This window comes from Pelophylax lessonae (assembly GCF_965119305.1).
Source record: "Pelophylax lessonae genome assembly, chromosome: 1".
Lineage (NCBI taxonomy): Eukaryota > Metazoa > Chordata > Amphibia > Anura > Ranidae > Pelophylax > Pelophylax lessonae.
In genome coordinates this window covers 699,642,931-699,656,391 of record NC_138768.1, presented here as the reverse complement: position 1 = coordinate 699,656,391, position 13,461 = coordinate 699,642,931, and the positions used below count along the sequence as shown (strand labels likewise).

The 13,461-nt window shown below is 40.4% G+C and overlaps 1 protein-coding gene across 1 annotated transcript in view; it reads right to left on the bottom strand.

The window, feature by feature from the left end:
* Positions 1-13,461, bottom strand: part of GALNTL6 (polypeptide N-acetylgalactosaminyltransferase like 6) — a 1,801,337-nt gene that overhangs the window by 87,053 nt on the left and 1,700,823 nt on the right. The window contains exon 9 of the mRNA XM_082264335.1: positions 11,936-12,157. Coding sequence (XP_082120461.1) covers positions 11,936-12,157 — 222 coding nt within the window. The remainder of the gene's footprint in view (positions 1-11,935; positions 12,158-13,461) is intronic.

The window sequence follows — 13,461 nt, the reverse complement described above, 5'->3', positions numbered from 1 at the left end:
AAAAGACAAAAAAATTTTGAAAAAAAAAATGTTTTTCTTATTTTCTGTGAGTAAATTTTGAAAATAAATACATTTTCTCCTTCACTGATGTGCGCTGATGAGGCAGCACTGATGGGCACTGATAGGCTGCACTAATGGGCACTGATGAGGTGGCACTTATGGGCACTGATAAGGTGGCACTTATGGGCACTGATGAGGTGGCCCTAATGAGGAGGTACTAATATGCTGCACTGATGGGCACTGATAGGTGGCAAAGATTAGCACTGATAGGCAGCACTGATGGGCACTGAGAGGTAGCACTGATGGGCACTAAGAGGCGGCACTGATGGGCAGCACTGATGGGTACCGACAAGCGACACTGATGGGCACTGACGGGTGGCACTGATGAGCACTGCCCTGATTACATGTCCTTGTCTCCCCTGTGAGGAGGAGCCGCTGATTGGCTCCCCTCGCCTCACACTCTGACAGTGTGAGGCGAGGAGAGCCCAATAATGGCACTTCCTCATTTACATGTGACCGGCTGTGATTGGACACAGCCGATCACATGGGTAAAGAGTCATGTCATTGTCTCTTTACCAAAATCCGGGTCGCACCGTGTCCTAGCAACACGGCGCAGTAACAACTGCCGCTCTGCGTGCCCCCACGGGCACGCGAGAGAGACCGTTTTGGTGCGCCGTCATATGATGGCGTCCCAGAACAATAGATGCACCGCTCTGCCGTCATTCGACGGCAGGCGGGTAGGAAGCGGTTAAGAAGGGATATGTGAAAAACCCCCAGCGACTGTCTGCAGGTAATCAGAGGGAGGCCTAAGAAGTCAACATAGCAAGCCCTACGGGGACAGTGCTACACATACATCATCATAGGTAGGATTAAGTACTTGAAATGTAACACTATAAATAAGTGTCACTAAGTTATACACTTATAATAACATTCAATAATAAAGTCAAGAATTTCAGTTTTTAGTAATAGGTACTGTATATCTAATCTTCAGTATGAGACTTTGCTCTTCCCATATGGAAAGTATCTTACCACAAATATAGTACATTGACTCTATGCAAAAATACTGTCATACATAGTTATAACGCTGATTGATATAAATGGTATCGTTTCCACACTAGGATTTGTAAAGTAAGGTCGCAGCCTACCTCACATATCCCAAAGGGATATGAAATAAATTGGATTTAAGCAGAGGAATAGGTGGCGCTGCCTAGAAGTGTGAGAAATGCTGGAATTTGTATGACAAAATTATAAAAAACAAAAAATTTGTATTAGTGTAATGTGTACGGTGCTCAATGTGCTGTGGGAACACAAAATAAACTCAAAAAGATAAACCATAACCTCCTATAAACACATAAATCGTATATATAATCCAATAATCAAATAACCAGATATAATTGCATTTTAATCATATAAAGTGCTCTAAGTGCAAGACAAAACAAAAAATACACAAAATTAATATATTTATCAAGAATATGTGACAAGATGAATATTATATATAAAGTGCTCTAAGTGTAAAAACAGTAATACATCAAATGTCCATTAATTCTAGAAATATAAAAAAAGTTCACGAATCCATGAAAAGTGACAGGTGCAAAATTAAGTGCAAATAAACGCAATCTCTTGGTGTTAATCCATGCAAGTGGATCCACTCGCGCCCCCCCTGTTTATGTTCGCACTCACTAAAAAATGGAACCCCTACGGGGGTCACAGGTAACCACCAAACAGTGGGATATCTTCTTCACCACCTTTATGTGCCAGGTCACAGGAATAGGAAATGAGATCACCAGCCAGACCACGATATATTTATTTTTACACTTCAGTTCACTAAAATTACTGGGGACTCCCATCACAGGTTTTTGGAAAGAAAGATATCTCATAGCGTAATTCCATATAAACCAGTTTTATTAGTATAAAAAATATAAATTGCACTTACAAACAAGCGGAGTATACAGGCCTTCAATGCAGATCAAACACTTGGCGCGTGGTATCTGGAACACAATGCGTTCCACGAACTGGACGTGTGAGGCCGGAAATGACGTGACGATGCCCTATGCATTTCGTCAGAAGGATGTCATCAGGAGAAGCTGCACCGAGTGTTTGACCTGCATTGAAGGCCTTTATATTCTGCTTGTTTGTAAGTGCAATATATATTTTTTATACTAATAAAACTGGTTTATATGGAATTACGCTATGAGATGCCTTTCTTTCCAAAAACCTTTTTTGGTGAGTGTGGACCTAAAAGGGGATGAGCACGAGTGGATCCACTTGCACTGATTAACACCAAGAGATTGCGTTTATTTGCACTTATTTTTGCACCTGTCACTTTATATGGATTCATGACCTTTTTTGAACTTCTACAATTAATTAACATTTGATGTATTACTGTTTTTGCACTTAGAGCACCTTATATAATATTCATCTTGTCACATATTCTTGATCAATATATTCATTTTGTGTCATTTTTTTTTTTGTTTTGCACTTAAAGCACTTTATATGATTATAATGCAATGATATCTGGTTATTGGATCGTTGGATTATACTGTATATATGATTTATATGTTTATAGGAGGTTTTGGTTTATCTTTTTGAGTTTATTTTGTGTTCCCACAGCACATTGAGCACCGTACACATTACACTTATACATATTTTTGATTTTTTATAATTTTTTCATACTTATTCCAGCATTTCTCACACTATTTCTCACACTCAGCGCCACCTATTCCTCTGTTTAAATCCAACCCTTATTAATATGTTTATACTTTCAGGGTTTGACCCGTCTATGCTGAAGGGATCTTTTACTACCAAGGTGGCCCTTTCTCTGTACTTTTCAGCAGACTGAGAAAACAGCCAATGTGCTCCCCTGCTTCCACGCTGGAAACCTTGCATTGGTTCTTTTATTGAGGGCAACACCAGTTGTCCTTTTAGGCTGGATAGTCGAAGATTCCTTCAATTATTTTTCAGAAAAGCACAGTCGCACAGTCTAGGGAAGAATCTTAAATAAATATCATTGCAGTTCTAAACTTTACCTCTATATCAACATGACCTCTTTTTTGAGTCCCATTATTACATAGAAATGCTTTATTTGAAAATTCAGGCTTCATCTAAATATTGTGTCAGACACCATCAAACATTGAGATAATAATATTTATCTGATTTATACTCTGACTAGTTCTGGACTGAATATCTGTGATCATAGAGTTTTCTGCATATATTCATAGCAATTCAGGGCACTACAAGCCCTGAACCCTTTTAATCATATTCCAACACACCAAAGCTCAGATTCTGATAGATAAGCTAAGGTTCATCCACCTTAACTACCCTTTAAATATTATACTCTCCCTCACTATGAAAATTGAAGGACATGAGGATTGGGTGTCCTATAGATAACCTGATGCATTACCAAGGTCAGGCCCTCCTGGAATCTTCACTTTAATACTCCACAGGTTACTTTACTCTGTTTATTAATGTTTAAGTAATTAAAATTCACCTATTACAAGAGTACATTCAACAGTCAACATCTGCTTAAACCCATGTGGGATCCTTAACCCTTGTTTCACTTCTAACTTTGGTTCCTACCACATATAATGTGGCTTTCTTAGCTTCCCTGATTATACACCTGTCCTTTCACACAACCAACTACCTGTCCTAACACCCTTGCCCCATAGATTATTAGTTTACTGCCCGACACGATTCACACATTCTGATCCTGGATGTGAATCGGAGCACACTCCTTGACTCAGAAACTTCTGTGCCTTTCCCCCCCCCCCACCAGGATTTCATTCCTGTTGCTTTTGGTAAGACAAAGGGCTGTCTAACAAATGACTTTCTCCTTTAACCACTTTACCACCGCCCACAGTAACATTACTGCGGCAAAGTGGCTCGTTATCGTCTGACGACGTAGTACTATGTCGTCAGACACTCCCCCTTCTGGGCGGCGCTTGCGCGCCGCCGGAGGCTCGCTCCCGCTGTTTTCAGTCACAGCGGGAGTCGGGCCAGGGGAGGAGCAGCGGCGATCGCCGCCGCTCTTCCCCCGATCGTCGGGGATCTAGTGTGGAGATCCGCCCGCCTGTGTAAACACAAGCTGGCGGATCTCCATAGTGACAGGGAGTGACAGATCGGACTGTTCAGCATAGCTGGACATCCGATCTGTCCATGACTCACTCAGTCCCCTCCCCCCCCACACGTCAGTAAGCACCAGGCATACATTAACCCCTCCCTCTCCAATAAAATTAACCCCTTCCCTGCCAGTGTCATTTTTACAGTAACAGTGCATATATATAGCACTGATTACTGCAGTAATGTCACTGGTACCCCCAAAAGTGTCAAAAATGTCAGTCAAGGGTCCGATCTGTCCGCCGCAATGTCGCAGTCCCGCAAAAAAAATCGCAGATCGCCGCCATTACGCGTTAAAAAAAAAACACCAAAAATGACAGAAATCTTTCCCTTTGTTAGTAAACGCAATAACTTTTGCGCAAGCCAATCAAAATACGCTTATTGTGATTTTTTTTACCAAACATAGGTAGCAGAAAACAAATTGGCCAAAATTTTTTAAAAAAATTGGTTTTTACATTTTTTTGGGGGGGAATTTCATATAAAAAAATGTTAAAAATATTGTTATTTTTTCAAAATAAACGCTCTTTTTTTGTTTATAGCGCAAAAAGTAAAAATCACACAGGTGATCAAATACCACCAAAAGAAAGCTCTGTGGGAAAAAAAGGACGTAAATTTTGTTTGGGTACGGCGTCGCACGACCGCGCAATTGTCAGTTAAAGTCGCACAGCGCCGAATCGCAAAAAGTGGCCTGGACGGAAGACAGCAAAATCCTCCGGTGGTAAAGTGGTTAAAGGGCCCCTTTGAATGTGCCCTAGTCCCTTAATCTTCCACTAACCCTTTCTGACTCACCTTCATTCTCCCCCTATCTCCTTTGATCCCTGTACCAACCTTATTCCTGCCACCTAACTCCCTCCTCGAGGGACAACAGAAGCTCCCTGTTTCTTGTGTAGGGATCTGATGCCCCCTACTATCTGTATTTGTAAATAGCTGTTGCTTGTTAAATACCACAGTGTCAGTTGGTTATAGACAGGAACTTCCGGTCCCTGCTGGCTGGGTCAGATATCCCAGTTGGAGGACTGCAATATTTTATGAAGAGGAGTTTCCAGGAAGTAGAGACAGAATTGAACCACATGACCATCCATGCAATAGCTTATGCTGTACTGTATACAGGTCAGAAGTAGAGACTACTTGGCAATTGTTCCTGTGTTCTGGCAGTTCAACTGTAGCTTCTTGATCTGAATCTTAGTGACGGACAAGTCTCTGTCCTATTGCTATTATCTCACATGCACAGTGCCAGATAGCTAGGTCTGTGGTATTGTACTGTATGTGCATATTGGTCACCTTCCAATATGTTTGTGGTGAACCGCTTTCTTAAAATAGTATTTATATGTAGCTCCTGTTATTTTAGTTAAACCTGTCTCTTCAGTTGTGTAATTCTATAGCAAGTGTTAGCTTAGGACTCATAGGCTAAAGGCAGGTTAGGTATCCAGCAGCCCACAGGTAGTTAGTGGTCCATTTGCATCACAGATTAGAAGTTACCAGGGACTAAAGCGCAAAGAAGAAAGGCTGATTCTGAGTTCCAGTATCATGCCAGGGTTTCTGCTGTTGAGAATTTGCTTTCCAGGTAGGCTGGACAATAGTTGGGGAATCTCCCCATCATCTCTGCTCTTGTATTTGGGTCAGGATGGATGCCACATTGTGACCATCCTCAGGGGCCTCTGCTTCTGAACATTGCTGCAACATTTATAGACCTATCCAATGCATTCTGATCATTTTACACTTATTTACATGATGTAGCACCCTCCTAGATAGGTGCTAGGTAGGGAGTATAGTTTGCTCATCCTGCTTATCAGGAGACCAGTCGGTAAAACCTAGTTGCTCTATCTGCTTAACAGGGGAGCAGGATTTCTAGTTAGGCCTATTGCATGTGTCTATGTGTGATTCATCTGGTCTGAGGGAGTGTCCCCACTGTGTCCAATAGGGGAGCCTGTTGGACAGTGTAGAAAACCCAGCCAGTGACGCACAGGCTTTGTAACTGTCCCAGTGGGTTGGCACAGAGAGTGGTGCATCCTGGGATATGGTATAAAAGCCAAGGGCACATGTGACAGGGTGTCTTTGGGTGGGAATCCAGGTCACAGGTGGAGGGTGACGGCTGTCTCTCCTCCTGTTTGCTGAGGAAGATGGTCACAGGCAGTCGGCCTAGTGAACCAGTGGTATGGCTGAACCCAGAGGTTTAGTGAAACTGACTGTGGAGGTGAAAGCAGAGCAACTCTGGAAAAACAGTGTCTGTGAGTACAGGGGAGCTTGCCAAAGGGTCTGCCCAGGAAGGGGACCACTCCAGTGGCTAGAGTTAGCGGACGGTTGTCAGCACACAGGCAGTGATAGTAAAGGGGGTGCCAAGTTGTTAACCCTGAAGAGAATATTCAAACATGAACAGTGTATTTATCTTCACTTCTGTGGCAAGGTGAAGCAGCAGCCTTGCCGCATACTACAGATCGTTGTCCTCAAGTTTGTGCATAGTTCATAGTTGGAGTATTCCACTCATCCCTTATGCCATCCCAGTTCTAAATAAAACACAAAAACCAAATCCCCTGGACTGATTATTGTCTGAGCCAAGAACTGTTACTGCCGTTTATCTACTGTCAGTTGCTAATGGTAATCCAGGAGACCCAAGAATGTGTAATTCTCAGCAGTTTTCTAGGGAGCAGTGCTACAATAATAAGACCTCTCAGATCTTTGAAATCCTCCATGAACACCCGATAATGAAAATATTCACTTACCTCCTCTTATATACCCAAACTCACACCACATCTCACCAAGTGGTTAGATTGCAGATTTATCTGCAGCAATCATAGGTTAAATTCACAGGGCCTGATGGTGTCACAGTGGCATACTATAGAACCGGGTTTACCTTGACTTAAAAACAATTTCTTAACTGCTGGTAACCCCTTAACTTCTTATTTGCAATTTTGGGTGTGGCTGAAGATGTGGAATCTGTCATTGTACAGAGTCAGAAGAGACACCAGTGACAAAACCTCATATCACAGTGATACAGAAAGAGGGAAAAGACCCATCTTCATTGTCTGATTTTCACCTTATCTCCATACTGAATGTTAATCTCAGCCTAACAATGAAAATCCTAGCTAATCGTCTCTTTCCTCATATACACAGCCTAGTCCGCCTAGATCAGGTGGGCTTTACTCCACCTAGAAAGGCGAGGGATATTGCTATCAAAAGACCTACTCAAAGCTTTGAATTCTATCTCGGCACCTTCCTTGCTTTTCATGTAGATGCAGATAAATCTATCGATCTCAAAAGATGGACATTCATACACTGTCTCCTAAAATATATAGGTCTAGGTGACATTATGTTGGGATGGTTAAGAGCTACAGTATCTATAGTATTAACCCTACAGCCCAGGTGAAAGTGAATGACATCTTTTCTGACCCCTTCAACAACTCAAACAATAAACATTAGGGATTTCCACTATCCCCAATAGCTTTCATCCTCTCAATGAAAATCCTTGTGTTGATATGTGTTTGTGTTGTTCAAAATAGGCCAAACATAAGTGGGCTTCAAATTAAATTAATTAATTTAAACACATATCTTTGTTCACTCACTAACCTGGACATGTCACTCCCCAACCTACTTGCTAAATTAAAAAAAAAAAGTTATGGAGAACCTGAAAATAATTTAGTCAGAGACTCTAAATATTATTATCCCTCATTCCCAGTTATATATATTATGTTCTAACATGAAATTCAAATTGGCCTACAAGGCACTCAAATGTTTATCTCTATTATCTCTGGAAACACCCCAGAGACTTACATGTTGAACTCTCCTTCATTACTGAAGAAATTCCAAGCATTTCTTAAAAAATGGAACATAGAACTCTTCTCTTGGTTCAGACATTGTAACATCAATAAAATGATGATTCTCTAAAAATTCTTTTAAATTTTTACCTAACTTCCTGAAGATTTATTTTTCCTTCAAGTATCTTCCACTCCTACATAATTTATCCGGATCAATAAGAACCGCCAGCTTAGGCACCAGATCCTTACTCTTCCAAAAGCCCATCATGGGACTATCCTACCAGATTTGACACTGTAAAACTGCATGCCACCCGGTGAGGCTGTTTGACTGGAACAGACATGAGTCTAGCAAGGTCTAAGGCAACGTAAAACATTTTTACTCCAAGATTCCCCTGAAAAAGCTTCCCCCTGGTGTCTGAACCTCATCTCAAACAATTTGATACTGCACCCAACTATTGCCCCAACCCTAATTTGTTGCAGAAAGACTATCAAAAAATAGAATCTCTCTCCATGCACAACTATATAGAACCCCACTATTGCAGAGGCTTAAACTGGCCATTATTTACAAACTGAACATCTCCCATGGGCTCATTTTGCCTATGCTTATAGAATGCACTACAACTCTGACAATATCTCACTATGCTACCTCTGGCTGCAGTTTTTGTTTACTTATTAACTAGATTTAAGTGGATATGTTCTGATACCCCTAAGGCACTCTCTATCACTTTTTATTCCACACTAATTATGATGAGACCTGAAGCCTCACCCCTCTTTATCCTTCCTTGTTGGTACAGAACCTCACCCCAGATTCACAAAGTCACCCCCTGGAAGTGTGGAATGGAAAAGGGCTCCCTAATCCACATTTTCTGATTTTGCTTTTTGAACCCTTCTTTTATTCACCTTCATAATAGTTCAATTCCCACTAATACATACAGGAAATCAGGTGTAAGACTTCTCCTAAATGCTGCCAAAGTCTGCTTTCTTGCTTCCTGGTGAGTGGTATCCCCCCATCCATCTCAAGGTGGCTCCATTAGAATGGTGTAGGAAATCAAGGAAATGCCTGGATTGCGGCACTCTTGAACAGTCCTCTTTATTGTAAATACCGTAAACAATAAAATGCAAGGCAGAGATACGCACAGTGGTGGAGAGAGAGAGGTTGAAAATTTTTGCGTGCTTAGTGCTTATTTATAACCTGTCAGACTTGATCACCGAGTACACCTGTATTACACTTCCACAGCTGTCAATAATCAGCTTGGGATCAGTTCCCTTTCCAAGGCATGCGAGCCTGCACACGGAAAGCCCAGCTCAGATGTCTTTCTACCGAACAGCTTAACAATTAATACACACTATTAACTTCAGATTCAGCCACACTACACCTTATGTGGACCGAGAGAACAATCATATAACCCAATGCGAAACATTTAATTGAAAGCAAAAAATAATTAAAAGATATGTTTCCACCAATACAAATGTTTTAATCAGCTGCACCATAAATGTCACACTTGTTGTATACAATGGGCAGCAATACAGGGAATTATTGAGAAAATAACCATGTATTACTGCAAAACACACTACTGAAATATTAACTAACATTTAAATGTAATTAGTTCAAAACAAAAAGAAAAGAGAAAGAGACACCCAGGGGCATCAAACTACTGTGCAAACAAAATAAACATATAAACACGTAAGGTCTCATCCGAAATTTAAACCTTTCAGAATTTGTGTCTGTAAATAACAAAATCCAATACACCTCAGCAGTGGAAGAGTAATATAGGTGTGCTCAGCGATCAAGTATGACAGGTTATAAATAAGCGCTGAACGTGTAAAAGGCCTCAACCTCTCTATCCTTAATTGTGTGTATCTCTGCCTTGGATTTTATTGTTTATTTATAGTAAAGAGGATCATCCGGCCTTTTGGACATTTCTTTGATCTTTATGCAGTATATGAGCTGGGTGAGCAGCTTGCTGGTAGGTATGTGGTTATTGCTAGCATGGACCTACTTGGAGCAATGGGTTTTCATTAGAAGTGTTTAGGACCTGACTAATTCTCAAAAAAAAAAAATCCAACATATTTAACCACTTGCCGACTGCCTAACGATGATTTACATGGGCAGTCAACCCCTCACAGGTAAAGCGACGTAGGTCTACGTCACTAGCCTGTGAGGGTCTAGGGAGCGAGCGCATGCCACCGGAGGCGCGCTCCCGCTAGGTCACAGACCCCCCCCGCGCGAGTGACCTGCGGACCCGATGTCCGCTGGTCACTCGCGATCGTCGGTTACAGCGGGAGAAAGGTAGGCGGCTAATGTAAACAAAGCCGCCTGTCAGTCTCTGTTACACACACAGCCACATCCAATCACAGTAAGAATCACGCACCCCTAGGGACACACTTAACCCCTCCCTCTCAAATAAAGTTAACCCCTTCACTGCCAGTGTCATTTTTACAGTAACAGTGCATATGTATAGCACTGATTACTGTAGCAATGTCACTGGTAACCCCAAAAGTGTCAAAAATGTCAGTCAAGGGTCCGATCTGTCCGCCGCAATGTCGCAGTCCCGCAGAAAAAATTGCAGATCGCCGCCATTACTCGTTAAAAAAAAAAACAATAAAAATGACAAAAATCTTTCCCTTAATTAGTAAACGCAATAACTTTTGCGCAAACCAATCAAAATACGCTTTTGCGATTTTTTATTTTACCAAACATATGTAGCAGAAAACAAATTGGCCTAAAATGTTAAAAAATTTTGATTTTTAAATTTTTTGGGGGGGGGGGGGGGGGGGGAATTTCATATAAAAAAAAATGTGAAAAATATTGTTATTTTTGCAAAATTGTCGCTCTTTTTTTGTTTATAGCGCATGATCATAAATCACACAGGTGATTAAATACTACCAAAAGAAAGCTCTGTTTGTGGGAAAAAAAGGACGTCAAATTAGTTTGGGTACAGTGTCGCACGACCGCACATTTGTCCGTTAAAGTCACGCAGTGCCGAATTGCAAAATAGGCCCTGGTCAGGAAGGGGGTAAAATCTTCCGGGGCTTAAGTGGTTAATAAGACATGGTATACTGGTACTAATGTGATATGTGGTACAGCTCTAGTTCATCTTTGCATATAGAAGCAAGCACCTGCTGGCAGGTCATAGTTGAGGCTTTGGTAGCAATCCTTTACCAACACTTCTTTTTTGTTTTGCCCATATCCCTCTCTCAAACTAATTCTCTCCTCCTCCTCAGCTACTGACTTCTGTTGCCCCCCCCCCTTTCTCCTTTTTTCTGCTCTTTCCCCCTGGTCTCATCCCTAACCAGGTTTCTGATTAAACCCTCTTCAAACCCCTATTCCATCTTCAATCAAGCTGGCAGACACTCCCCTCCAATCCCATAATACCCACATATAGCTAGCAGCGCACAAGTCCTTCCCATGATAACCCTTTCTTTGTCCCCCTGTCCACTTCTTTTTTCACTTTTGATTGGTTAAATGAGCTCCACAGCCAGGGTAAAATACAATTTATTGACTTTGATAAACACTTTTTCTTTATATTACACAGTTATCTACATTTACTATTGATAAACTAAGACCTAAATCCCTCGCCTTCTCATATATCTTGTTTTTTTATGTATGTCTTTCGATAATATAATACTGCACGACCATAAATTATATGTTCACCCTTTGAATGTATGTGCGATGATAAAAAATCTAAAAAAAAGAAAGCACTGTTTTATGCTACAGTTTTAAAATAGTACCTAGGCTGTAAAGGGTTAAGTAATAACAATTTTTTTTCATCTGGAATAGTAGAAGCATGACCAGCAATGTGGGATGGGTAAGTCTTTTGAAAAAATAATGATTGAGTACTTTCTATGATACTTTTTTTTTCTTTGCACCAACATTCAGATTTTCAGAACAAGCTTTTATGGCATACCCCCTTCTACTAAGGTCACCTCATCGCCAAAAATTAGGAAATAAAAGATGTTTTACTTTCTCTTTATAAATGTGGGAAATGCTAGAAGCTTCCCTTAAATTGTTCCCTTGGCAAATGTAAATGTATTATTCATTAGGCCTGTGACTATACATCTATGAGTACCTCTCCCCAGGCTGCAGGTGGAGGCTCCACTGGTGGGTAGTACTTTGGTATATCCCATGCTACTTCAGTCATGAACCATTTGAAGTCTTTGCACTTCAGGTGTTTGCGTAGTTCTTTTTGGGAAGAGAGATCTCCGGTAGAGAGGTGTCGGTATTCAGGTCTTCTCTGATAAATGTACTCGGCATACTCATCCATCCACGTCTCTGCCACACGTTTCAGATTCTAACATAGAAGAACAGTAAGTCTGTTACTGGCAGAGTCTTTTTCAAATATTTCATGCAGCACTGTACATCAACTAATTATGACCTTTGTATCATACAGTCAGATTAATGGCTCAATTAGTTTATTAAACGGAAAAGTACTGAAATGTAACTGCACTACTTGGATTAATGAGACTCAAATTAATCAAGAGCAGGCAAAAGCATTAATCAGATTGCTTTTCTCTTAAACCTTTTATTGTTCTAGGCAACAGGGATACTTTTAATAAGATACGTTTTAGTACTGAAGGTTATATTAGTGTTTCACTTTACTTCCAATTTACCTTCTTGAACTAATTTTTGAAACTGTAGCAGTCAATAAACAAGGCACAATTAGAAATAAACATTCTATATTTAAAATCCACAATTGTTTTCATTTACTAGGTATGATTAAATATGTATAGGATTTTAGAAGTATTCAACAAACAAAGAAAGTATCTTCAGGATTTAAATACATTTTAAAATCATATTTTTAAATTGCATTTAGTCACACACATTTCATATTTATTTTTTCCAACCAGCAGCTGGAGCTTTAGGTACCTTTCACATATTTACCAGGCTAACCATAGTTATTTTACTTGTCCAACCCAAATTACACATCTAAATGATTTAAAGAAATGACCCATCATTAATGCCCTGTTCACTGGATCATTTAGGAATTCAATAGGAGAGGGATGGTCAAGAAAGAAAAAAGCTTCCACTGCTATTCCTCCTTTGAAAACCATAATGCTATGCAAAACCAGTAACATGGTCCTAGTGTGCAATAGATGTTAATTTGTAAAATATATACATATATTCTTAAAAAATACCATTCTAGTTCTTCTTTAATAATATTTTTCAACCCAAATGACACTAGGTTTGCCTTGATTTAAAGCATATAACTGTAAAGTAGAGTAAGCTTTTTGAAGCCTCATGGATACATCAGTTTACATTCCCTGGTACCAAAATGTCTTATTGGGAGTTAGTACAAGAGGAAATCACATACAAAAGTGGTTCAACACATGAAGGAACATGGAAATCCAAGCCCATGCAGGGGTAGGAGGAGAGGAGGAGAGCTGACAGTGCACCTCTATGCATACATGTAAGGATACCTAACAGTATGCTTATATCTCTATAAATGCAGTGGGGGGGGGGGGAAAGCAATATAAGAGGAAAAGATATAACACTGTCCAGTGGGCATTTTCAAGCAAACCACATTTTGTATGTGATGTATGCTAAATGAAACATTACCGATTTTGCTTGGGGAGGGGAGAAGAAAGGAGAAGGTAG